At 44.6% G+C, this 24,685-nt stretch overlaps 2 protein-coding genes across 9 annotated transcripts in view; one reads left to right on the forward strand and one right to left on the reverse strand.

Moving 5' to 3' along the window:
* Positions 1 to 198: 198 nt before the first annotated feature.
* On the reverse strand, positions 199 to 3,251 carry RPL27A (ribosomal protein L27a). The gene is made up of 5 exons (XM_079928531.1): positions 3,119 to 3,251; positions 2,653 to 2,716; positions 2,142 to 2,217; positions 1,290 to 1,464; positions 199 to 371 (listed from the first exon to the last, which is right to left on the reverse strand). The coding sequence occupies exons 1-5, from the start codon at positions 3,119 to 3,121 to the stop codon at positions 243 to 245; spliced, it is 447 nt and encodes a 148-aa protein (XP_079784657.1). The 5' UTR covers positions 3,122 to 3,251; the 3' UTR covers positions 199 to 242.
* Positions 3,252 to 3,300: 49 nt separating this feature from the next.
* TRIM66 (tripartite motif containing 66) overlaps positions 3,301 to 24,685 on the forward strand; it is a 60,745-nt gene continuing 39,360 nt past the window's right edge. The window contains exons 1-2 of one of the 8 annotated variants that reach the window (XM_079930312.1): positions 3,301 to 3,622; positions 5,793 to 5,931. The gene's annotated coding sequence lies outside the window, so the exon portion shown is untranslated. Of the gene's footprint in view, positions 3,623 to 5,789; positions 5,932 to 12,285; positions 13,046 to 18,871; positions 20,870 to 24,685 lie in introns of those variants that run through there. The other 7 variants (XM_079930316.1, XM_079930313.1, XM_079930315.1 and 4 more) reach the window with 7 other exon arrangements.

The following is a 24,685-nucleotide window of genomic DNA, read 5'->3' on the forward strand; positions in this document are numbered from 1 at the left end:
GCTTTGTAAGTGAGAAGCCTCAAATTAGGTAACCAGCCAAGGCCTTATTCTCAGTGTTGGTGCCATCTCTTCCATACTTTGAGGGGAGCTGGTGGAAGAGCCCAGGTCCTCAAACCCTTACTCCTAGAACCTGTTAGGTGGGTTTCTGTACAGGTAGGGAGGTAGAAGTGCCAAAGAACCCTCACTCAGACCAGAAGAGAAAAGCACTTGTTATCATTTAATGAATCTCCCACCACGTGGCTTCAAGCTACCAGGACACAAGCCCCACCAACACCCTTAATCTTCTCCTCAGCTCTTCTGCTGAAGAATTTGGCCTTCACGATGACAGGCTGCTTTGGGAGCTTTCCCTTCCCCAGAACTTTGTAGTAACCCTAGAACAGAGAAAAGGGTTTATAATGCACCGTGGCAGTCACCAACTCTGTGATGGGTACGAAGAAAAATGCCTACCAATCCACTCCATCTAGGGGCCAGGGAGGGCATGTTTCTGATCTGGGCACTCCCGGGGGCACTGACTGCCCTCGCCAGTGAATCAAGACCAGCAGATTCTCTCCGAGGACTCTAGCACACCAGGACAAGAGCTGTCAGGATGTGACTCTAGTCTCGGGCAGAGCTCAAACCCTTTCTCCTATTCAATTACGACTTGATAAGCAAAAAAGGAAAATCACATTTCCAGCAATGCTCCAAGTCATGGTCATCAGAATTGCTCAAAGAAAAGGCTGAGAAAGGGAAATTTAAAACTTTACTGAAAGCCCCCTCAGGATTCCCACCACCTCCATACCCACAGTGGGTAAGACTGACACAAGGACCAGAACTCCTAATGATATACAAAAATGCTTTTTTTTGGGGAGGGGGGCGGGGGTTCTCTTCAGATAATGTCGGGCCTTAAATAACAATTGAACATATTAGGATTTTATTCTGTAAGAAACATAAAGAGCCAAGGGCTGTGCCTCATGCAGTCTTCTGTAAAACAGACCAGAGCCAGCTGACCTAAATTACTACCAATAGTTCAGGTGAGAAACCCGTACAAATCAGGGCACTGACACTAGGAATAAGATAACCGATCGGAAAACGTTCAAGTGAAAAATGAAGTAAATGAATGAGGGAGTGGAAGAACTACTCTTCAAATGTTTTGCATGAATCACAATTGAACAAGAGTTCAATTTTGATCAGTAAGTACCCGTGGAAATGCTACGGAAAGTGTAACTGTCTAGTAGGTATCTGGGTATAGACTTCAGGTGCAAGTATATTATCCAGAATTTTGAAAGGCAAAAAATATTCAATTCACTCACCGATCGCACCACATCAATGATAGGAGCAGCTCCAGTCTTGTTCTTGGCAGCATTTACCCGTGTCTGCTCACTGACCAAGGTCCACAATTTATCAAGGTTGACAGTTGGGCAGAAGCTCTGGTTCCTCTTTAAGTGGTAATGCCTCATACCAACTTTCCCAAAGTATCCTGGGTGACTGAGAAAAGAAGGCAACCATTTCCATTACCTCACTCCAACTAAAAAGCTATGTTTACCATCTCCACAGTCCATCTCCCCCCATTACAGTGTAAGGTGTGCACTCATGCAGAAGAGTGACAAAGCAGGTACTCCACTTCTTGAATAAAACAAATCTTTAAAAAGCCACCAAAGACTATCGGGTGGAAAAGACTAGCCTTATTTCACGGAACCAAAGTAAGTCACTGAGAAAGTGAGAGGCAGTGCCAAGACTAGGATTCAGGTCACTTGACAGCTTCCCCACACTCCTGTAACACAGGTCTCCTAAACAAATAGTTAAAACACAACCCCGCTAATTTGTGGGCGTTAAACGGATCTAACAGTTGTGTAAGTCAATCTGATGCATGTCACTAACCCGGTGACTGACTATGCCACGAGGGCCACAGCCAGTGAATAAGGTCAGCAGTTTCTCTTCGAGGACTCTAGCACACTAAGGCAATAGCCGATACCCAAGCGTGACTCTAGCCTCGGTGACAAGTTCTCAGTTCACATCAAATATTAACTTGACGAAACCCAGCCACAGGCAAGGTTTCTGAGTGGTAAGAGCCTTGCTTCCCGTTGAAGATGTTCTTAACTACCCTCTACCCCTAAGTCCAAAGCTGTCAGTGTCAGGAAAGGCAGAGTCCGAAAAACACTCACTATTTGTCGAAGTTGATCCTGTGGTGATGCATGCCACCAGCATTACCGCGGCCTCCCGGGTGCTTCCGGTGTTTGCCTGCAGAAACACAAAGCTACATGGCTAAAATAGCCTTCTCCAACCCCTCGATATTACTTCTCGCAAAAGCATTTCCCCATACCTCTGTGCCTTTGCTTAATACCCCTCTTCCAGCAATGCTGTTCCTTCAAGACTCTGGGATGATCATCACTTTGCAGTGTTCCACCTCACAACACTAGCACAGTAGTCCATACCTTCAACCAATTCAATACTGGACCCCGCTCAATTTCCAACCCCCCAACTGACGTGAAATTCTCTAAAACTGGAGTACTAGAGAATTCTCAAAGATAAAGCCAACAGCTAATGATCAAATTCAATCCGACTCGACCGCCAAGAGCTCTAACTAACCCACTTCTCTAAGTTACCTACTTCCTGACAAGCTAGCACCATGCAGAGATAGCCCAAGGCCGACCAGGATGTGGAGACAGTACTTACCGATGCGGCCGTGGCCGTGGCTCACGTGCCCCCTAAGTTTCCGGGTCTTCCTTAGTCTGGATGGCTGTGTGGGAAAAGGTGCTTGGTGATAAGGCCTAAGGGAAGAGGGGCAGGGGGCGAAGCTTGCCAGTCTGTGAGAGGCCTATAGGCCTGGGGGTCAAGGATCTGCTTTGTTGCACCTTCAGCAAAGTCGAGGTTACGGCTTGGCCCGGGGCCGTGCGGCCTCATAAGGGAGGCGCCCGGGAACCCCGGACCGCGTGTCTCGAGAAACCGAACCGCAGGATGAACACGCGGCCCCAGCCTCCCCGCCCCGCCCCGGACCCACGCCGGCTACCCCGCCCTGCGGCTGGCCATGCGCGGCCTGGAGGACCGGGCCAAGCTCGGGAGTAGGTGGCTGGGGTGCAAGGTGAGTAAAGATCGCGGCCTAGGCCAGCAACTATGCGGACGCATCAGAAAAATCACCTACCATGTCAGCGACCGAGACGAAAAAGGAAGGGCTCTGCAAAGTCTCGCGAGCTATCGAGCTCGGGGGCGGAGCCAACGCCTCACTTCCGGTCCGGAGGCCCGGCCGCGGGCGGAGCTTTTTTGGCGTCGCGGGTCTTGAGCTGCTGCGGGTTTTGCTGTTTCCACTTCCTGTGGGGTGAACTCTCCGTCATAGAGTTGTTCCGGAGGCTGCGGGGGCCGAGAGCCTTCTCCGTGCTGTCACGCGTGCGCTCGGGCTCAGAGGCGGAGCGCTGGCGCGGAAGGCGGGGCTTGGGACGCTGTAGTGCACGCAGCTGGGGTCCAGGTGGGCCGGGCGCTTTTCCCAGGGACACGGCCCAGGAACCTGCTGGGGCCACTGTATTTCTCTGCTGCTCACCAACCGCCCCATCCTGAGCAGCCCCATGCGTCTCGCTGTTTTTGGTGGTCGGCTCGGCTCGGGCGGTAGCGGTTGCTTGCTTGTCCCCTGGCCGCAGTGAGAAATCGCAAGGTCCTGTTTGACCCTGTGTGCCCACCCGATGTCTCTTCCTGCTCCCTTTATTCCTGCTCCCTTTAAAGTCTTTCTAGATGTCTCTACCACCCTCCGGGACCTTCTCGCCCACACTACTGAGTGGGCTCAAGGTCTTCCTTTCTCCTTTGCCCTTGTGCTATCGTCCCGGTCGTCCTCAGTTGGAACAACCTGAGTTCAGGGACCTCTACGCCTGGTCGCTTTAGGGTTCTTTATTCTCCAGACCCTGTAAATCTTCTACCCGCCACATTTTAATTTTCACTGCAACCTACTTGGCATGCCCGTGACCCCCTCCTCTCCTGGACCAGAGAACCCCTGCTCATTCTGGACCCTATGCAAGGGTCTCCTCTTGTAATACTTCTCTGACCCATTCAGCCATAGTTGCTCACCTCCCCCCACTGTGCCACCTCAAAATCTAGTACAGAGCTCTTATGTAATTGTTGATCCACATTTGTCTTTCCTACTAGACCAAATTTCTTAAAGGCTGGAGGATTACTTTCTTTTATCCATGGACTCCTAGCTCCTGGCATGTAGTACATGTTCAACAAATGATCGTTAAGTGAATTAATGCACCTACCCTCACCACCCTTTCTAAACTAAAGTGCAAGAGACATCCTTTCCGTCTTAAGTCTCAGCCAATGTTCAAGATCACGTTCCCTCAGTCACTCAGTGTGTGTTTGGGTGTATTTTCTGTGCCTTGTTCCCTTCAGCTAAAATACATTTTAGCTAAAATATCCTAAATTCTCCTTGTTTCTATTTATTACCCTTGCTCTTTCCTTTTCAGCCAAGCTCCCCAAAAGAATAGTCAACAAATCCTGTCCATTTGCTAGCTTCCCATTCATTGTTTAATCCACTGCAGTCTAGCTCTCAGCCCCATTATTTCAATGAAATTGCTCTTATGGAGGTCATCAATTAACCAAACACTGACCTGAATGTACTCTTCCTCATACCACTTATTCTTTGTTGTACTTTACCCATTTGACTTCTTTTTCTAACTAATCTCTTGCCTTCCTCCTATCTTTCTGGCTACTTCTCTGTCTTCCTTTCAGGTTCTTCTATATTTGTCCACCATTTAAGTATTGGTGTCTTCAGCCTTCTGTCCTTGCCTCTCTTAACTTTTCATAGTACACAGTGTTCTTGGGTGAACTCATCTTGGGTGGCTTCAATTCACATCTCTGTTGCTGAGCTCCAGACTCATATATTCACTTAATTTCTGGTTAGTATCCCTTGGACATTCTAAGACATCCTAGATAGACATATCCAAATACTTTGATCTTCCCGGTTCTCTGGTGTCTTCTTTATTCTGTAGCTTGGTGAGCAGCCTTGTCCACCCAGATAGTGATGTCAGGGAGACTTGAAAATTGTCCCCAAGCATTCTTTTCCTCTAATACGCTGTCACCGTGTCTTTTTTTCTATACCTGTCTCTCAAATCTGCTTTCTCCTCTTTAGCCCTCGTGCCATGGCCTTCATTAAGGCCCTCATCTTCTGTCTTATCTGGAGTTCGCACCCTCCTGTGATCACCCTGCCTGTATTCTAACCCTCCTCCAATCGTCCATCCTTCACACCTCTGTCAGTTTGATCTTCCTAAAACGTGACTCTCATCCTTTCACTTACTTGATCAAAAAGTGTGATAGCTCCCTATTACCAGCAGAATACAGCCCACTTGCCTTTCCAAACTAACTTCGGCTTCTTCCCTGCACAAGCTTTCTACTGCAGCCAAACTTGGTACATCCCTTCTACCTTTTTTCCTGTACTAGTGCCATTTCTCATGCCTGGAGTACTCATCTTCTTTCTGACCAGATGTCCTGAAGCTTCCTCAACCTTTAAGCCCTACCTTACATTCTGCTCTTCCCAGAACACTCCAGCCCACAGTGAGAATAACCAAATACACCTTGCAGTTTACAAAATGTGTCTGCCTGAGAGGTCAACTCTACTAGTCCCATTTTATGAATGAGAGAGTTGAGGCACAGAAGGTTGACTGACTTGCCAGAGGCTATAGAGCTGCTAAGATATAGAGCCTGGGCCTAGCCTTTAGTCTTTTTTCTCCAAATCTCCTGCTTTTACCTTAGCATCTCCTCCCTCTCTGACCTCACAGCATTATGGGCTTCATCACTCTTTCAGTCCTTAATCACATACTGTCTGTTACCAGCAGAAAGAGAGGCCTTGAGAGTTGGCGGCAAGGCCTAAGAAGAGATCGTCCTCTATTTGACATCAAAACTGGCCAGTAAGTGCACAAGTGATGAGCTGAGCTACCTAGAAACTACCCTTGGGAAGATGGTCTGTGAATGGAGGTAAGCTGGGCAGAGTTTTGGGAATGAAAGGTTACCTTCAGGTGTCTAGTAAATAGGGACTGAAGTAAGGACCAAGACTGCCCAGGGCATGGAGGTAGAGTCTGGTTGATGGGACACTGCTTCTGGATAGTTTTGTCAGGTTCCTTGGTTACAGAGGGGCTGCATCCTATCCTTCAGGCCATCCTTCTGAATGGAAGGCCTCCCTGAGCAGACTAGTACTCTGTGTTGGGTTCTGTGCTCACCTAACATTCTCCTCATTGGTGGTTTGATCTCCAGGGTAGGGGGAGTGCCCTGGACAGTTGTCTGGTTTTGGTTTTCTAGCCAGCTCCCTCTTCTTCCCAAGGAAACCATGTAGCTTTAACATAAGGCTCCTGTGGGATTTGTCATTGTGGGTCGGCCAGCTCTGAGAGAGCAAACAAAGCTGAATTCTGTATATAGCAGCCAGACATGAGGCACTAGGTGATCTGTCCCTCCTCACCAGGCACACGGGGCGTGATGGTGGACCTGACCCGTAAGAGGCCTCTTTCTCTGTGGCATCTCTTCTGAAGTAAAACATGGCCTTGTGACATCTCAGACATCTGGGCTCCCCCAGAGGGTCAGGGCCTCAGAAAATGCCTGTGAAATGAGCAGAAGGGAGAGGATGCCAGACAGCAGCCTGATGAGGCAGGTATATGCAGTGCTGACCTTTTTGCTCCCTCAGCCCTCTCTCCAGGTGGCCTTGTAAACATACTGCCACCCTGAAGAGGGCCCTGTGGTCCCTCTCTTCCTCTCCTCTCTGGGAGCCTGATTTCATCAGCAGTCCTTCAGACAGCAACAACGGCATGGGTGCATCCAGCCTTGTTTTCTTGCTCTCCACCTTTAGACTTGGACATTTGGAAATATTATGTTGCTTTCCTTTTTCAAGTAGAAGATTGTCAATTTAAGATGGGAAGAGTCAGGATGTCGTTTCTAAGTGAGAATTTGAGAAAAACTCAGAAATCCAAATTTACTTCAGAAAGAATTTTAAAACTTATATGCAATAGAAAAAACAGTAAAACATGAAAGAAAATTTTTTTTAAAAAAAGTGTAAACATCTCAAATTATAATACCTTACAATGCTGTTTTCATGTCTGAATATTACCTTTCAGTTTTTATTTACATCTAGACATAGCTATCTGCAAAGCTGATGATCATAGTATGCAAATCCTTTTGTCTTCTGCTTCTCGTTTAATACTATTACATTTTTTCTGTATCACTACCCAGTATCCATGATTATTATTTTTAACAGCTGAAGAGTAATTTATCTTCAGCACATACTGTAATTTACTAAGCCATTTTCTCATGTATTTTGTTTCCTTGTTCTCATTGTGTTTTTTGCTATTGGAGAAAATGATGCAGTGAACATTTGTGTATATGTGGCTTTTTTCTTCTTCTGTTGAATAACTTGTCTAAGATAAATTCCCAGGAGTGAGATTGCTGTATTATAGGGTATAAACATTTTTATGATTCATTTTATGTTGCTATATGTGTGTGTATATATATATATTTTTTTTTTTTTTTTCCAAATGGATTGTACCTGTACGAATTTATGCACCAGCAGCATGTATAGTTTCCAATTTAAACTACACCAGGTTCAGAGTTTTTGTTTGTTTTGTTTTGTTTTTGCTTTTATCAGTAGTTTTTGATATACGGCAATATGGCATTTAGGGGAAAATTCATAGGACCACACAAGGTTTTCTTCATTACAAAGTAAAAATAAATATAACTCGAGGACTAAGTGTCCTTCCTTTCTGTGCTGGATAGATTTTCAAAAGTCTCATTATACTACGTGGCAAATGCTTTCCTAACAGCTTTGTTGGAAGCTAGGATGGAAAACCCCGCTGCCATTAAACTCAGAATAGCAGAATGTGAAGGGAGGAATGCCAGGATCTTTGAGGGCAGTTCATCCAATAGCACAACAAATTCAACTGCTCCTCGGTTTTAATTTAATTTTAGATGATAAAATTCATGGAAAGAACACAAAAATTTTGGTTCATTTCCTACCTCTGTTTTCACTAGCTGAATGATTTTGAACAAGTAGCATATTCTCTTTGAGTCTTAGTTTTCTTGTCTGTGTAGTGAAAAAATACTGAGATTCATTTGTTTATTTTAGAAATATTTATTGAGTGTGTGCTATGTTCAGGCACTATATATAGGTGCCAGGCAAAGAGGGGAAGGTACCATGGTGAACAAGAAAGACAAAGTCCTGCCCTAGGACTGTGTCTAAAACAAACAGTGAACAAGTAAACAAACAAATAAATAATATATCACATTCAACACAATCTAGCATTAGAGTAGGTGCTCTCTCATTACTTGGTGTTTCTCCCTCCCATTTTTTCCCGGAAAATGTATACTATTTTGATGATAATTTGTTCTATACTACCCATGCAAACAATCTTTGAAATTCTGACTCCCAATGTGGCATGCAATGACCTGCTCTGTTATTCCTTGGCAAGGTTACAGAAACCCAGTTAATATCTCCCTTCTCTCACATCTGGGTGTGGGATATTAAAGGAGGTGGTTTGTAAACAAGGTAATATAGGTGCGGTTTCCTGTGCGTCCTTCCAGTCTTTCACCTGATGTTTCATTTAGTTCAGGTCTCTTCATGACTTAAAGCAGAGCTGATTGCTGGTATATTTTGTTTGACTCACGCTGTTTTCTTATGTTTTTTTAAAATTTAATTGGTTGCCAACATTTAAAAATTTAAATAAAAATCCGGATTTCTGGTGTTTTGAAAAAACTAAGATTTGGCAACACTGAACCCACAGTCTTTATATGGCTGGCCCCTGGAGGCATTTGAATTGGCTACTCCTGGCTTAAGTACATTCTGCCGAACTATCCCCTTCGCTTTCCCAGGTCAGGGGAGATAGGAAGGAGAGGGAAGAGGTAAGTTATGGTGAGAAGGAGGAAGGGGATAAAAAAGAGATCATTTGACCTTCCCCCCTTCTCCTTAAGTCAGAGACCCATTGCTGTGCCTTTAATTTAACCTTTACCCTCATAGAGTTAATTCAATTGCTCTTCTAAGACAGAAATGAAATACTTATTTCTTTATATTCTTACCCTGGGTAGTGCCCACTGGTTTGGAAAGCTATGCCACGCCCCCAAAGGCCCAGAATTGTTTTTCAGAGTCTAGTGCAGCAGTTCTCAAAGTGTGGTCTAAAGGCCCATCAGGGGTCCCTGAGACCCTTTCAGGGGTTCCACAAGGTCAAACAATTTTCATAGTAATACTAAGATGTTATTTGCCCTTTTCACTGGGTTGACATTTGCACTGATGGTGCCAAAGCTAAAGCCAAAGACGAGTCAGTGTGTTCTTCACTGCCAGGCATTTGCTTGTAAAGAAAAGAAAAGAAAAAGAAAAGAGCGAGTTTCACTGAAGAATGTCCATTTTTATTAAATTTCAATTCTTGAACACAAGTCTTTTTAATATTCTATATGAAGAAATTAGAAGTATGCAAAAAGCACCTGTGCTACTTAGTGAGGAACTAAGTAGGAACTTAAGTGAGGAACTGCACTTGTGCTACTATTTGAGTTGCACGCTGCGCTAGCCTTATTATTATTATTATTATATTATTATATTATATTATTATTATTATTATTGTAGAACAATAGTTTTATTTGAAAGAACAACTGACAGACAAACTGTGATTATTCAGGCTTGAGAATTTGGCAGATATTTTCTCAAAGAATGAAGTGAGCCTGTCACCTCAAGGAAGAAAACTGACAGTATTTGTTGCCCATGATAAAATTTGAGTTTGCAAGCAAAAATTAGAATTCGGGTAAAGTTATAGCTGCCTCCATGAGTTTGACAACTTCATAATAGTTACAGAATTTTCTGATGCAATTAGAGGTGATATTAAAGAGTGTGATTTTTTTTCTATAATGGAACATGTCAATATTTGGAGCATCTGTGTAAATCATTGAACCAATATTTTCCAAATCACCAGTGCTTGGTGTTATAAAAATTATGCCTGAGTAAAAGAGCAGTTCCAAGTGTAAGACAGACCAGTGGATGTTAATATAACAGAGTAAGAAAAGTTCATTGATGTAGTTTCAGATTCCACATTACAACTAACCTTTAAGAAACTACCGCTTGTTAAATTTTGCAGTAGTATCAAAGAATATCCACAATTATCTGATAAGGCTACTAAAATACTCCTATCTTTTCCAACTGTATAGCTGTGTGAGGCTGGATTTTCTTCATATACTGTAAACAAAACAACGTAACTGCAGAAGCAGGTATGGAAAGCCAGCTTCTATTAAGTCTTCTGTTAAGCCAGACATTAATGCAATTTGCAAAAAGGGAAAAACAATGTCACTCTTCTCACTAAATTTATTTGAAAGTAGTTAATTTTTCCTGAAAAGTATGTTATTCATGTTGACTTGTAATAGGTTTATTGTTTTTTAATGAATTAATATTTTTAAATTATCTCAGTTTTACTTTATAATACAGTAAATGGCAGTAGCTATAACCACATATACAAAATCTCTTTGGGGTGCTCAATAATTAAAATATGTAAAGCAGTTCTAAGACTAAAAGGTCTGGTATTCTCAAAGTCTAATGAAATAAACTCTACCACATTTAAACCTTCTAAGAGAGATTGCCCTCACCTCGCCTACTATGGCTGCTGTCTGGGGAATAACTGCCCTTAGAGCCTCAGAATGAACTAGAGGGGAGAGCCCCCCCATTGCTTTATTTAGTGCAAGAAGCCTGGTCTCCCCCAACCCCGTCGTCCTTTGTCCTTAATGGGCTTGGCTCTGAAAGACTGTGGATTGAAGTGAAAGTTCTCTCAAATTTGCATAATTCAGAGCTCCGGATTTGAATTAAATGATCTTTGGTTTTTTTCTTAAATAAGTACAAATATAAAACTAGGTGCACTCTTTCTGCTCTTATACAATTACAAAACCTAATACAGTTTATAAATTATAAAAAACCAAAACAATCAAATTAACAATGTTAGTTTCATTTTGCAGATGATGTGTTGCTAAACGAAACTGTCACTACAGCTTAAGTGTGGTGCACCCTGATGTGGCTAAGTTTAGCAAACTTGTGCCACAGTGATGGTGCCCCACTTTCCCTCCCACCTTTGTCTATTCCAGGTACTGTGAAACATTCATCATTGTGTGCCATGATCTCATTTTAGCTTCATGGGGCAGGAGGGCATCATTTACATATTGTCTGCTCCTTTCTCTTCTCATTAGCCTGAGACAAAGTAATACTGCTTGGTAAGAACTAGATCCTAACTCTCAACACTGCCTCTAAAATCTCATCATGATGAATATATAGATGATCCAGAATATTTATACTTTAAAAAACTCATCAGAATGAAACACTAATTTAAAAATGTTGGTGGAGAGAGCTCCTGAGGACATGTGTGTGGACCTCAGCTTGAGAAACATTTCAGTTAAGAGTATGGGGTCTGAAATCAGACTGACCTGGATTTGAATTTGAATTTGAATTCTGCTGTTTACTGTCTGTCTTTGTGCAATTACCCAACCTCTCTGAACCTCAGTTTCCTCATCCTGTCTCTGATGGTTTTATTTAATTTTTTAAAATATCATAGTCCCTATCTCCAAGGGTAATTGTGAGGATGGAGATAAAGTATATGAAGCACCTGGTATAAACTTGGCATTTAATACATTTCCTTCTCTTTTCCAAAATGAACTCTTGGATCAAGCTTGTCCACTAATAAAGAGAGGCACAGGTAGATCTGGGACACTTGAAGGCAAACAAACCCTGTAATAAACACACAACCTGGCAGACCCCTCCAGGCTTTTTTTTCCACAGCAGAGATGCTGGACTGTCTTTTGGGCCCAAGTGAGAGGTTGAATCTGTGCCCTGTTGTAGGGCATGAGCCTCCAGTTCTGGAGAGGGACGTAGCCTGGACTTCTGAGGCCTTGGTCTCTGAGTCCTTTCTGGCCTGTCCAGGAGTATCTGTCTCCCCAAAGAAGCAAATCACTCTGCTTTGTGCTTCACTTACAGGGAGTGGAGCTTGCTCACTCTACACACTGCTTCACGCTTGAGGATACTAATGGAAAAGCCCCGGTTCTGGGCACATGCATGGACATGGTTATAGGTGTGAGCTTTATGGGGCGACCTCTAGTTGACCAGAAACACAGAAGTGGACAGATAGAGGCGGTACTGATCTGCTCATTATGCCAACAGGACGTGCAAGATATAGGTGCCTGGCTCCTACCCTGTCAGCATTTGCTCTGTAAGGACTGCTTCCAGGGCTTGATTCAGGAGCTAGGGCAGGTTGCTGGGCTTCATGGGACTGTCCCAGATGGTAAGTACAAAAATACCACAGGTTCACCTCCTTCTATATAACAGGTCTCTTCCCATTTCATAGGTACTGAATTTCAGGTGTAGAAAGAATCAGAATGTAAGAGCCCAGGGATACTCATTGCTGAAAGCAACTCTTTGGGGAATCTGTGAGACAAAGCAAATCCTCCTGATGCTTAATATATGTTTTGTAAACTGGGATTTTTCATGTTTGGGATTTCCTTAAATTGGTGGCAGGCTAAGAAACCTGGGAAGATTTTGATTCAAGGTTTGGCTGACTCCCCAGAAGGAGAGGACATGTCCTGACCCACTGAACTTCCAAGGCGGGGGGAGAATGGCTGGGCTCCTAGGGTCAGTCAGGAACAGATTTTGAACAGACTCACACTGACTAATGAACCATTCACCATCTAAGCTGCTCCCTCCTCCAGCAGGGAGGAGCTTCTGTCTTTCTTCTGAAGGTCAGGTTTCCTAGGAAACAATCTCATTGAGAACTGTGAAGTCCTTGGAGACAAGAGCCAAGTCCCTTCGTTTCAGTATTCTAGCACAGGGCATGTAACAGAGATGCAGTGAGTGTCTGCTGAATGAACTCGTGGGATGAAAAAGCCAAATAAGTTGACAGCATTTAGAAGCATCATCATTGTTGTTTGTTTTGTTGTCTGCAGTTTTTTCAAAGTGATTTGTAGCACAAGTCTAGGCTATTTTTGAGGCATTATAGCATTGCAGTTGTCTTTAGATCTGAATTTCAAGGCCTCTAAACCCTTGGGCAAGCTACCTAAGCTCTCTGAGTCTCTGTTGAGAGTTCAGAGTACAGAAAAGGTATTGTATACTTTGATTTTTTAAATTAATACATGATTTTTAAACTTACTACTTAGACTTTGTTCTTCCTTAAGCTTTTAATTTTAACTTACAAATCTTGTTCTATTTATAAATATAGCAAATTTAACAATCACTTTTAAAGGGCCTTTCATTAATATTTAAACATATTTACAGTTAATATTTGCTTTTATAAACTAAATTTTTAAAAATAATTCAATTGTCCAGCAAATAAGCATTCTAAATTACTTAAAGAACTCTTGGAAATACAGTAAGTTAAATGTATAAATAAGGTGAATCTTAAATATGTCTTAAAAGTTCTAACACTGTTGGGTTATTATCCAGAATATGTAAAGAACTCTTACAACTCAAGAATAAAAACAAACAAACAACCCAAATAAAAACTGGGCAAAGAATTTGGAATAGACATTTCTCCAAACAAGATATCCAAACGCCCAGCAAGCACATGAAAAAATGTTTACTATCACTAATATTCAGGGAAATACAAATCAAAACCATAATGAGGTACCACCTCACATGTGTTAGGATGGCTAGTATTAAAAAAAAGAACAGAAAATAAGTGTTTGCGAGGATGTGGAGAAATTGGAATCCTGTGCACTGTTGGTGGGAATATAAAATGGTGCAGACTCCACGGAGAACAGTAAAGTGATTCCTCAAAAAATTTAAATATACAATTACCAGCAATTCCACTTCTGGATATATACCCAAAGTAATTAAAAGCAGGGACTAGAAGAGATATTTTTATGCCTGTGTTAATAGCAGCCTTATTTGCAATAGCCAAAAGGTAGAAGGAACCTAAGAATCCGTGGAAAGATGAATGGATAAATAATTGTGGTATACACATATAATGAAATATTATTCAGCCTTAATAAGGAAGGAAATTCTGACACATGCTACAACATGAATGACCTTTGAGAACAGTATGTTAAATGAAATAAGCCAGCCATAAAAAGACAAATACTCTATGATTCTACTTACATGAGGTACCTAAAGTAGCCAGATTTATAGAGATAGAAAGTAGAACGGTGGTTGCCAAGGGGTGGGGGAAGGAGGGAACGGGGAGTTGTTTAATGATATAGAGTTTCAGTTTTGCCTTTTTTTTAATTTTAATTTTTCTATTGGAGTATAGTTGATTTACAGTGTTGTTAGTTTCAAGTTTTTCCCATTTTTTAATCAGGTTTTTGTTGTTGCTGTTGTTGTTCTTTATGTATTCTCAATACTAGACCCTTATCAGATAAATGATTTGCAGATATTTTCTCCCATTCCATGGGTTGCCTTTTGTTTTGTTGATAGTGTCCTGTTAACATAGTGAAAGTTTTAAATCTTAAAGAAGTCCAACGTACCTATTTTTTCCAAAAGCCTGTGCTTTTGGTGTCATATCCAGGAAATTATTGCCAAATCCACTGTCATAAAGCTTTTCCCCTATGTTTTCTTCTAAGAGTTTTATAGTTTTGATTCTTACGTTTAGGTCTTTAATCTCATTTTAGATTTTTTTTTTAAGTGTTTTAAAATTTTATTTATTTATTTATTTATTTTTGGCTGTGTTGGGGTTCGTTTCTGTGCGTGGGCTTTCTCTAGTTGCGGTGAGCGGGGGCCACTCTTCATCGCGGTGCGCAGGCCTCTCACTGTCGCGGCCTCTCTTGTTGCGGAGCACAAGCTCCAGACGCGCAGGCTCAGTAGTTGTGGCTCACGGGCCTCGTTGCTCCGCAGCATGTGGGATCTTCCCAGACCAGGGCTCGAACCCCTGTCCCCTACATTGGCAGGCAGATTCTCAACCACTGCGCCACCAGGGAAGCCCCTCACTTAAGATTTTTACCATGAACTAGGGACTTCTCTGGTGGTCCAGTGGGTGAGACTCGGTGCTCCCAATGCAGGGGGCCTGGGTTTGATCCCTGGTCTGGGAACTAGATCCTGCGTGCATGCCGCAACTAAGACCTGGTGCGGCCTAAACAAATAAATAAACAAAATACATTAAAAAAAAAAACAACAGAATGCCTTAAAAAAATAAAAGATTTTTAACATGAACTAATTATGCATGTTTCAAGGATATGTTTGACTCTAAAGTCAGAAAACTAAATTCATACTAGTGACAATTTTTAGAATCATAGTGTTTGTTGCCAGGTTATTCTAAGTGCAAGGGAGAATGAAAACGTAAGTTTTGGTGTCAGTATATCTGGGCATCAGAGTGTGAGTCCTAATCTACCTGCCACTTAATACAGCAGTTGTATAGCTTGGTAAGTTTTCCTCCCTGTAAAATGGGGATGATGATGGTAGTAATTAACTTATAGGATTGTTATGAAGATTAAATGAGAACATACACATAAAACATTCTGTACTGTGCTTAGGATATAGTAAGAGACCAAGAAATGTGAAAAAATACCATTATTTAGAACTTGTGAAACTGAAGTGCAAAAAAATCTGTTAGATGCAAACATGCTTGACTTGGAACCAGAGAGGCAATTTCTTGAATATGTGGCATCTTACATTATTTAGTATGTCCTGCAGTCTGGCCAGGCTATTGCTACCTTCCATATTTGCATTTGTGGATCAGAGTGGAATAAGCTTCCTCTGCTACTTGGAGGTTTTAGGATTCTATGCTGTGTGGTATTTGTTGGTTTGTATGTCAGTCTCCTTCACAGGTAGTTATTGACTTTTATGTACCAGGCCCTATGGCGTTTAGGGTGCAGAGATGAAAAGACAGGGCCCTTGCCTTCAAGGAACTCATATTTTATTGAAGGGCAGATAACTAAACAGATGACAATAATACAGTGTGGTAAGAATGTGAAGAGAAGACTGTTTAAAGTTTAGGCAAAGGAGCAATACCTCTGGGAGATTTTCCATGCACAAGGACTGGTGGATATCAGTTGCTCACTGAATGTTTTCTGAAGGACTAAAAGAATGGCACTCAAATGCCACGCTGATGAAAAGCAGAGATGTCACCTATCTCTGGGAAGTCCAGTGAGATACCCAGTACCTGAACTTAGATTCCTGTTGTAATTTGAGAAGCCATGCTTTGGGAGTTTGGTTCTTTGGAAAGAGCTTTTAGCACTGCCACTTTATCCAGCAGAGTAGGAGTACAGACTTGCTAAAAGGCTTATCCTATTTCTGCCAATCTGGGGCTTTCAAAAGTTAAATATGGGAATAGGTAGAGGGTTGGCAGGGGAGATGGATAGAGGCTGACGAATTAAATAGGTCCTTAGCGTCAACGCTTCCAGCCAGTTGCGGCCACATTGCATGGGGATGAGTCCATTTCCATAAATCTATTCCTGCTGGTTGCTGGGCAGAACTGAGAAGTTGCTGAGTTGAGTGGAAGAGGGGCTGTGCCTGGGCTCAGTGTCTGTCCAGCTGGTTTTCAACTCTGATCCCTCAGTGGAGCCTCACCAGGCCTGCATGTTTGCAGTGGGGCTCAGCACTGGGGGAGGGAGTGAGGTGGGCATCTCATTCAACTGGGCTGTGCCTTTCATCTCTACAATGCCACAGCCCAACATAGAACCTGACACAGGACGAGGGCCTAAGTGAATATTTGTTGAACAAATGATTTAATCAGTGGATCCACAAAGATCTCCCATGGCTCTTGCCTGGAAGGAAAACTTTTTTCACTTAAGACACTGCCCCTTTCTAGTCCTCAAGTTGTGAGGTGCAAATCACATTTATCAAGCACCTCTGGCTGGCAGATGCTGTACCGAGTGCTTATGCCTGTATTATCTTTTCTAAACTTCACAACAACCCTATAAGGTAGCTGATGATGGGGACCAAAGCAAAGGCAGTAGTATGCTGAACACACAATGTCTTAGCTGTGCTGTGGGATGACTGGAGTGGAAGGCTCCAGAAAGGCTGGATATTGGAAACGGATCTACTCAGCCAATGAGAATATCTTCTTGGGACTGTTTGCTTTTAAGCCTATTTGAAAATGGTCCCAGGTCAAATTCTACGTGGAAAGTTGGCCATTGAGTCCCCAAGTGATACTTTAAATAAGTGTAGCAAGCTCTGAAGGAAGCTGGCATGCCTGAAACTGATTACTATGTGCTGGATCTGTCTTCAGAATTCTCAGGGCGCCTATGGTTTTATGTGTTGTTTTAGAGGAGGAAGGCCATTACTTGAATATTTCCTTCCCCATGTGAATAAAAGGAACATTATTCTTTCTCTTCAAATCTACTAAAAGACATATCCTAGATGGGAGACCTTGATTCCGAGGTCCAGATTCCAGAATCTCTTTGTTTAGTATCTTAATTTTCCCAATCTCAGTGTGGATGATGCAGTCTACATATGGGCAGAGCCCTGGTCTGGAAGTCAGGGGCCCTGGAGCTCGGTCTGGACTCTAGCACTAACTGACTAGGTGATCCTGGGTATTCTCTGGGACTGGACTTGAAGAGCTCTAAGAACACCAAATAACCACCATAGCCTCCTGCTTCCTGAAGCTAGTGATGGGTAACAGCATATCCCTTGAAAAGTACAAATGCTGAAATGGGGAGCAATCTCTGTTCCTCAGTGGGCAGGCCTTGGGGATTTGGGAAGATCCAAAGAGAGGGACCCGATGCAAGATGCTACAACCTCAGAGTCAGAGAGGGAAATGATACTTATCTTAATGAGCAGCTCCGCTGGATGGGCTCTAATGGCCTGGGGTGAGAGTGGGAGGTAGAGGGGATGAGATATCAGCACCAGGAGCTTGGCAGGCGAGGTGCCTGCTATTTGCTCACTCCAGGTGAGGAACAGTGTGTGCAACTATTTGGGATCTGTTGTGGGCAGTGCCCCAAGTTTCCCAGGTGGAGGGCAGGTTGCTGAGCTGGGCTGAGCTGGGTGTGCAGCAGGTGCAGAAGCTGGAGCTCCAGAGCCTATCAGCAGGATGGTTTTTCAGTTCATGAACAGTTTCCCCACCTTAATTGGCTCTCTAGGGCCCTGGGAGTAGCACTGGTACCTCAGAGCCGTTCCTGGGAGAGCAATTCCCCTGGTGACGGGAAGGAGGCAGGCAGTGTTTTGGGGGATGTGCTTGCTGCCGCTGGCACTACTTGGAAAGCTATAGCTAGGGAGGGAGTTCAAGGTAGATGTGATTGATGGACAGGGTCTTGGAGGGGCCTCTTGTCTGCGGGAACTCTCACTCAAGAGGGACCAGTCATTGGTTAACTGCTATGACGGCTGGAGAGCAGGAAAGGCCCTTAAGAGTATATCTCTGACCCCTCATTGAATAAATGGGACATCAGGATTCCAGAAAGTTCTAGAATTCTGCTGAATGTCACGTAATTGGTCACTTACAGAGAGCCAGAAAAAAAATCCGGCTCCCTTGCCTGCCAATCTGGAGCTTGTCTGGGCTTCAGGGACAGTAGGAACCACAGACCTAGAGTAGGGTGCTGCCCTTGGTTCCCCCACTGGTCCTCTGTCCAGGCCCAGTTGGAAATGGAGACAGTGGCTTTGCATGGAGTGTGTCAATGCATCAGCCCTTGGATTGACTCTTGAGATAGGAAGTGAAAAGAGATAAAGGTGCCACTCTATCAGAAGAGATGAACCCAGGGTCATCCTACCCATACCTTCTGCATTCCACTATGGGTACTTTCTTGACACAGAAAGCTTACTTCACAGTCAGGTGGTTCCTAGGAGCATGGACTCTGAAGGCTGTGGATAACCCATCTCCAGCTTCAATCTGTCACCTGGCTCTTATGCCCAGATTCTGACTCTTGGCTCAGATCTGCTACCTGGCCCTGCCCCACAGTCCCTGGATCCCCCTGCCTGACCTTACTTCACCTGTTGCCTTTGTGGATTATGCTCCCAAATCCTCTAGCTTCAACTCTGATCACTCTCTCCTATCCTGAGCTTGAATTTCTAGCTACCTAAAGGGCTCCTAATTGCTTGCAGTTCAGAACAGAAGCTTAGCATGGCCTTTAGGGCTCTTCCCAGTCTGACCCCGTGCTAACTTTAGAGCCTCATCTGTCATTCCTCTGCATGGGCTAGCTTCATCACTCATTCCCTGAGGGGCCTCGTATTTTGTCATCTGTAATCCTCTGTTTATGGTGTTCCCGCCTTCTGAAATGTCCTTTCCTTGTTTGTTACATCCTACCCCAAACTGAAGTTCTAGCTCAAATGTGACCCAGTTAGCAGAACTAGAGCACACAGGGATGGGAGTTGACTTGGGAATAAGCAGGATCCCCATTACCAGAAGGGAACCTCAAAGGGAGAGACTAAACAAAGTAGCTATTGCTTTAGTTCGGGGGTCAGCAAACCTTTTCTGTAAAGGACTAGATAGAAAGTATTTTGGGCTCTGCAGGTCATAGAGGCTCTGTTACGACTACTCAACTCTGCCACTGCAGCACAAAAGCAGTCATAGACAATATGGAAATGAATGGGCATGACTGTGTTCTAATAAAAGTTTATTTACAAAAACAGGTGAGCTATAGTTTTCTGACCCCTGTTTTAGGCTCTGCCTGGGGAAATTGGGTGGATTTGAACCTGTGGGTGGCATCAAGTAGGAATAGCTGTGTAGGAGCCAGGCAGGGCCAGAAAAATATGGAAGGGAATCACAGGTAGGGGATAGTGTTAGCATGAGGCACAGGGAGGAGAGGGCAGGAGGAACAGAAGGGCGTGAACTTTGGTTGGAATATAGGATTGCTTGAAGGAGAGAAGTAGGAACTCTGTTTGGAAAGGAAATTTTGAGCCAAATTTCCTTTCCAAACAGAAGGGTCTTGACCAATTTAGGCTACTCAGTAGACCGTGGGGAGCCATTGAAAGTTTTGGGTCAGTGGAATATAATCAAATCTGTATTTTTGAAAAGTCTTTCTGGCTTCCTGAGAAGAATGAATGGAGGAGACAAGACTGGATGCAGTAAGAACTGCTAGGAAGCTACTGTAGTTGTCCAGGCCACTGGTTCCTGATTACTGGTCCTTGAACCAGTGCTGGTCTGGATGCCTAAGAATTATTTGGGAAACTTGCTAAAAACATAGATTCCTGGTCCTGTACCCACACCCAAGAGATTTGGATTTGGTAGATTTGGGATTTCTAACAAACCCTACAGATTTGTGAATCATTGGTCCAGCAAGGCAGAATGAGGCCTGATCCTTTTAAGAAGGAACGGATGCCAGAGGAAGTAGGATACAGGTACGATAAGATTTGGCAACTGCCCTCTTCCTCCTCCTGTTACCTATCTCTGTTCATGGCAGCCCATCCATGTGACCCTTTTTCCTTCACACACCACCACTCCCTTCAGCATCCTACTTTGGTCATGTCCTCTTGGTTCTCTTTGAAACAACTCTTCTGTCCCTTTTTTTTCCACTTCTACCTTCATTCAGGATCCCATTAATCCTTAACTGGACAAGCCTTCTCCCTGCCCTACCCCCACCCCCAATCTCCAGTCCATCAAGACAGTCATAAAGCCAGAACCTTTTTGGGTGGCCTTTGCTTTTAGGATAAATGTCAAGCCAAGCCTCTTGGCTTAGAATCCAGGGCTCTTCAGGCACTTACTTTACTGCCAGTCTTTCCAAGTTCATTCCCTGTCACTTCCCCTCTGTGCTCTTGAAATTTGCCTGTACTCTGGGCTTTAGCAATTATACTGGACTCGTAGTCTTGCCCCATCCTAATATCTTTCCTCTAACCTGACCCTGTTTTTCCTTCCTCTTTCTCTCCCAGCTTGTGTGTGACTGTATCTCCCTGGGGGGAGGGGTAGAGTTAGCTGCCGAGGGACACCTCTCAGGACCGTTGTGCATTATAAATGTGTCTTCTCCATCTGAAGTCCTAATCCTCCGCTGTGACGGACAATTGGTCACTATGGCAACTGACTGTGACATCACAGGATAAGGACTTCAGGTGAAGTGGCAGGAGCAGGTGAGTGTGTAGGAGACAGACTTTAATGTCTGTCGAAGCCCCCTCACCCCCACCCTCCTTTAGTGCCGGGGGCATGGAGGGCTCTCTCGGGCTCCTGCTGATTTTTAAAATGCTGTGGTGAGAGTGTGTGCCTGGCATCTGCGTGCTGCAGTAGTGTGGGGCTGACAGAGTGTGTCAAGTTGAGCTCTGGCTGTGCAGGCACCGCTGCTGCGTGAGCCTGTTATTCCATTCTGGATTGCTATTTTGATACCCAGATTGCATCATTCTTCCTACGTATAAACAGGGGGTCCCCAGGGCCCTGCAGCTACTCACTTCTCTACCAACACTGTTGTTGTGATGAGCTCTATTTAAATGAGCTGCCGGATCGGGGCAGGTTCCAGCCACACATGAGCACTGTCATTTTGGGGAACATGGAGGGCTGAAGGATTTTTGGATCGAGTCCTAAAAGGCTGAGAGTGATGGCCTCCTGAGCTATGCAGAGGGCGACAGAGCTAGTTCCTGAAAGTTGAAAATCTCGTTTTCTTCCTTCTGAGCTTCTGTTCCAAGGCACCCAGAGGATTAGGAAGGAGATGCAGCTAGGAAGAGTCGCCTCTTTTGAGGTCTCCCTCTTGCTGTTCAGTTTGGGAAAAATACTGCAGAGCCTTCGAGATAAACAGGAACAGGAGGAGTCAACCAAGCCCTTTCTTGCAGAAGCGTCTCAGGTGAGCTGGAGAAATGCAGCCCTGGCTGAGGATGCATCAGGGACAGGAGGAGAGGACCCAGGCTGCTCCCCCTTCCCCACCCCGCACCCAGCTCCCTGAGGCTTAGGCCCTGCAGCCCAGCTGGCTGCAGAGTGCAGGGTGGGTGTTCCTGGGCACTTGGTAAGCACCATCCTCTGGGACCTGTGGTGATCTCACCTGTCGCTCTTCTGACTTCTCCCCCAGGTGTTGCTCTAGTCACAGGGCAGCAGGCCCCACAGGTAAGCCTGCTGGCAGCCAGGGGCAGGAGCAGAATCACCTTAGGATCGAAATCTGTCTTTCTAGCAGGGTCTGGGCATCTGGGGAGTGGGTGCAACGTGTTTCTCAAAGGTGGTGCTGCTCTGAGCTATGGGCTAGAGGAAGGCTTCGGGGGCTTGTGTGGTGGGGGCCTTAGCTGATGCCCAGTACCCTGGGGCTGCCTTGGGTGGGAGGGCAGGAATGGTTAGTGAGGATGGCCAGCCTGCCAGAGAATATAACTGGAGTGTTTTTTCTCCTTGCATAGTGTCTGATAGAGGCATACCCCTGACAGAGGTAATCAGGGACTGCTCAGTGTTTCAAGGTGCCACCTATGATTTACAAGGATCTGTGGTTTTTAGCTATGTCTCTCCCTCTTTCTGGGCCTCTGTGTCACCATCTTTATGATGAGGGAACTGGGTAGATGAACAGTGGAAAAAGCTAGGTCTGGAAGCTGGGTTTGTCCAGCTTTGGTTCTACAGGTGGGAGCTGGCAGTGGAGCATCAGTCTTCTCCAGATGATGCCACTGCTCTACTGGAGTCAGAGCTTGGGCCCCAGCAGCAAAGTTTCACGGAGCCCTGGACAAGAGCTCTAGAATGAAGGGCTTTTTAACCCTCAGAGTGTTGCTTAGTACTGAGCTCAGGCTTATGTGCATGTGTCCCGACCTGGTGTGCTGAGCTGACCCATGCTAGTTTTCTGAGACCTCCTTGGGATTTCTCTCCCACCCCAGCCCCATGCCCAGGTTGCCTTGGCACTGCCGTTCATGTCTAAGGGTGGACTACCTAGTCTTGGCCCACCTCCCTTGCTGCCTCACTAAGTCCTGGGCTAAGCACACTCTCTAGGCCCCAGCAGCAGTCGTTGTAGTGCCGAACCTCAGGCTGCACCCTAAGCCTGCTCATGGGTCCTTCCGTGAAGCTGGGAGTTAGGGGACGCAAAAGGTGTCCTCCAATTCCCCACCAACCCCCAGGGTACCTAGGTATCAGGACACCCTTCTGTCTGTTGGGCATCTGCCCTTTTCTCTTCTCTGCCAGAGGAAAATACATGACGGCTGCATTCACAGTCTTCCTTAACTTGTTGGAGCCTCTTTAAAACTGGGTGAGCTTGCCTTTCTCAGCTGCATGATACAGGGAGCAGGTCTATCCGGCTCAGCCACAGGGGAAAGGGGTACTCTCTCTTTGGCACTGGTCCTCAAACTTGGTTGTACATTTGTAATCACCTGGGGAATTTTTTTAAAAATAAATTTATTTATTTATTTATGGCTGCGTTGGGTCCTCATTGCTGGGTGTGGGCTTTCTCTAGTGGCAGCGAACAGGTACGGGGGCCCCTCATTGCGGTGGCTTCTCTTGTAAAGCCTGGGCTCTACGCGTGTGGGCTCAGCAGCTGCGGCGCATGGGCTCAGCCGCTCCGCAGCAAGTGGGGTACTCCCAGGCCAGGGCCCGAACCCGTGTCCCCTGCACTGGCAGGCGGACTCTCAACCACTGTGCCACCAGGGAGTCCCCTCACCTGGGGAATTTTAAAAAATACTGATGCCTGGCTCCTACCTCCTGAAACTCTGATTTAATTGATATGGGGTGTGGATTGGACATCAGGATGTTTAAAAGTACCTCATATGATTCAAATATGTAACAAAGTTTGAGAACCACTGATCTGTAGAATGAAACTGCCCCCAGATTTATTTTTTCTAGGCAGAAAAACTCTGCTTCATTTGCCTTTTCTCAAAGATCATATTTCTTAAAACTTTAAGCATAGCTGGGGCTGGCTTCCAGCTCCTTCTCGATTCCAAGTTCAAAGCTGGGTCCAGGTTTGATCATTATTATGGAATATTTTACTTAAAATCAAATCATTTAGTTAATTAAAATAAAATTACCTTGTTTATTTACACTTGAATTAGAGAAGAGTATAGCATAGTGGACAGGGCTGAGTTTTAGAGGTGGACAGACTTGGGGCTCCAATTGTAGCTCTGCCTCTGCTTTCTATGATCTTTGGTAGGTGACAACTTCTTGGAGCCTCAGTCTATCCAACTATGAAATGGGGACAATGCCTACCTCTAAGAGACGGTTTGACGATTATATAAGACATGTAAAGTGCCTAATATAGGGAGTGGTGGTAAAAGAATAATTTGTCCCATACCTCCCAGGGACCAGAAGTGCTCACTCTTGTGACAGATGGATTGAACATCTTCAGTTTTCAGAGAACCTCTGGTGCCTGTGTGTTCTTCATTCTGGAAACAGAAGCCCACCCCCTTTGGGGATGGTTGTGGGGCCCCTGGGCCCTGGTCCTGCATTTCTCAGAATTGATGTTCTTCTGTATGAAATAAAAGCTCAATGCTGTTGCTTGAATAATTCAAGTAGAAAGAAAAACGCAATATATCTAAATAATATTTTATGTAATATGTGATTTAAATATGTATTAAAAACTAAATTAATGTTAAATATTGTAAGCTGATGTTAGGTCATTTTATATATATCCACAGCCCTAAGAGTTCATGTATTCCAATTGTCTAAAAAAAACTTTGTTTTGGTATCCTCATTGAAAAGTGGGGAATCCTCTTTAAAAAACAAAGAGCTCAAGGTTGACACAGCTCTATGGGGGTTAGGGACCTTCTGAGGGAAGATAAGAATTTCTGGGCAAAAGTTGTGACACAAAGAGAGCCCATGTCCTCTGTGTCCACTCTGGTCCCCACAGTCACCCTGGTACCTGTGTGTATCACTGCCACGGTTCTCCAGCCCTGCTGTCTGCTGCAGCAGCCCCTGTTCAGACTGGAGGAGGTCTTAGATCCAGGCCTCCCTCAGCCACAAGCCTGTCCCTGACTTGCTGACAAGGGTGGCTGGCTGTCCCTTCCCAT

This window comes from Stenella coeruleoalba (genome assembly GCF_951394435.1).
Source record: "Stenella coeruleoalba genome assembly, chromosome: 8".
NCBI classification, from domain to species: domain Eukaryota; kingdom Metazoa; phylum Chordata; class Mammalia; order Artiodactyla; family Delphinidae; genus Stenella; species Stenella coeruleoalba.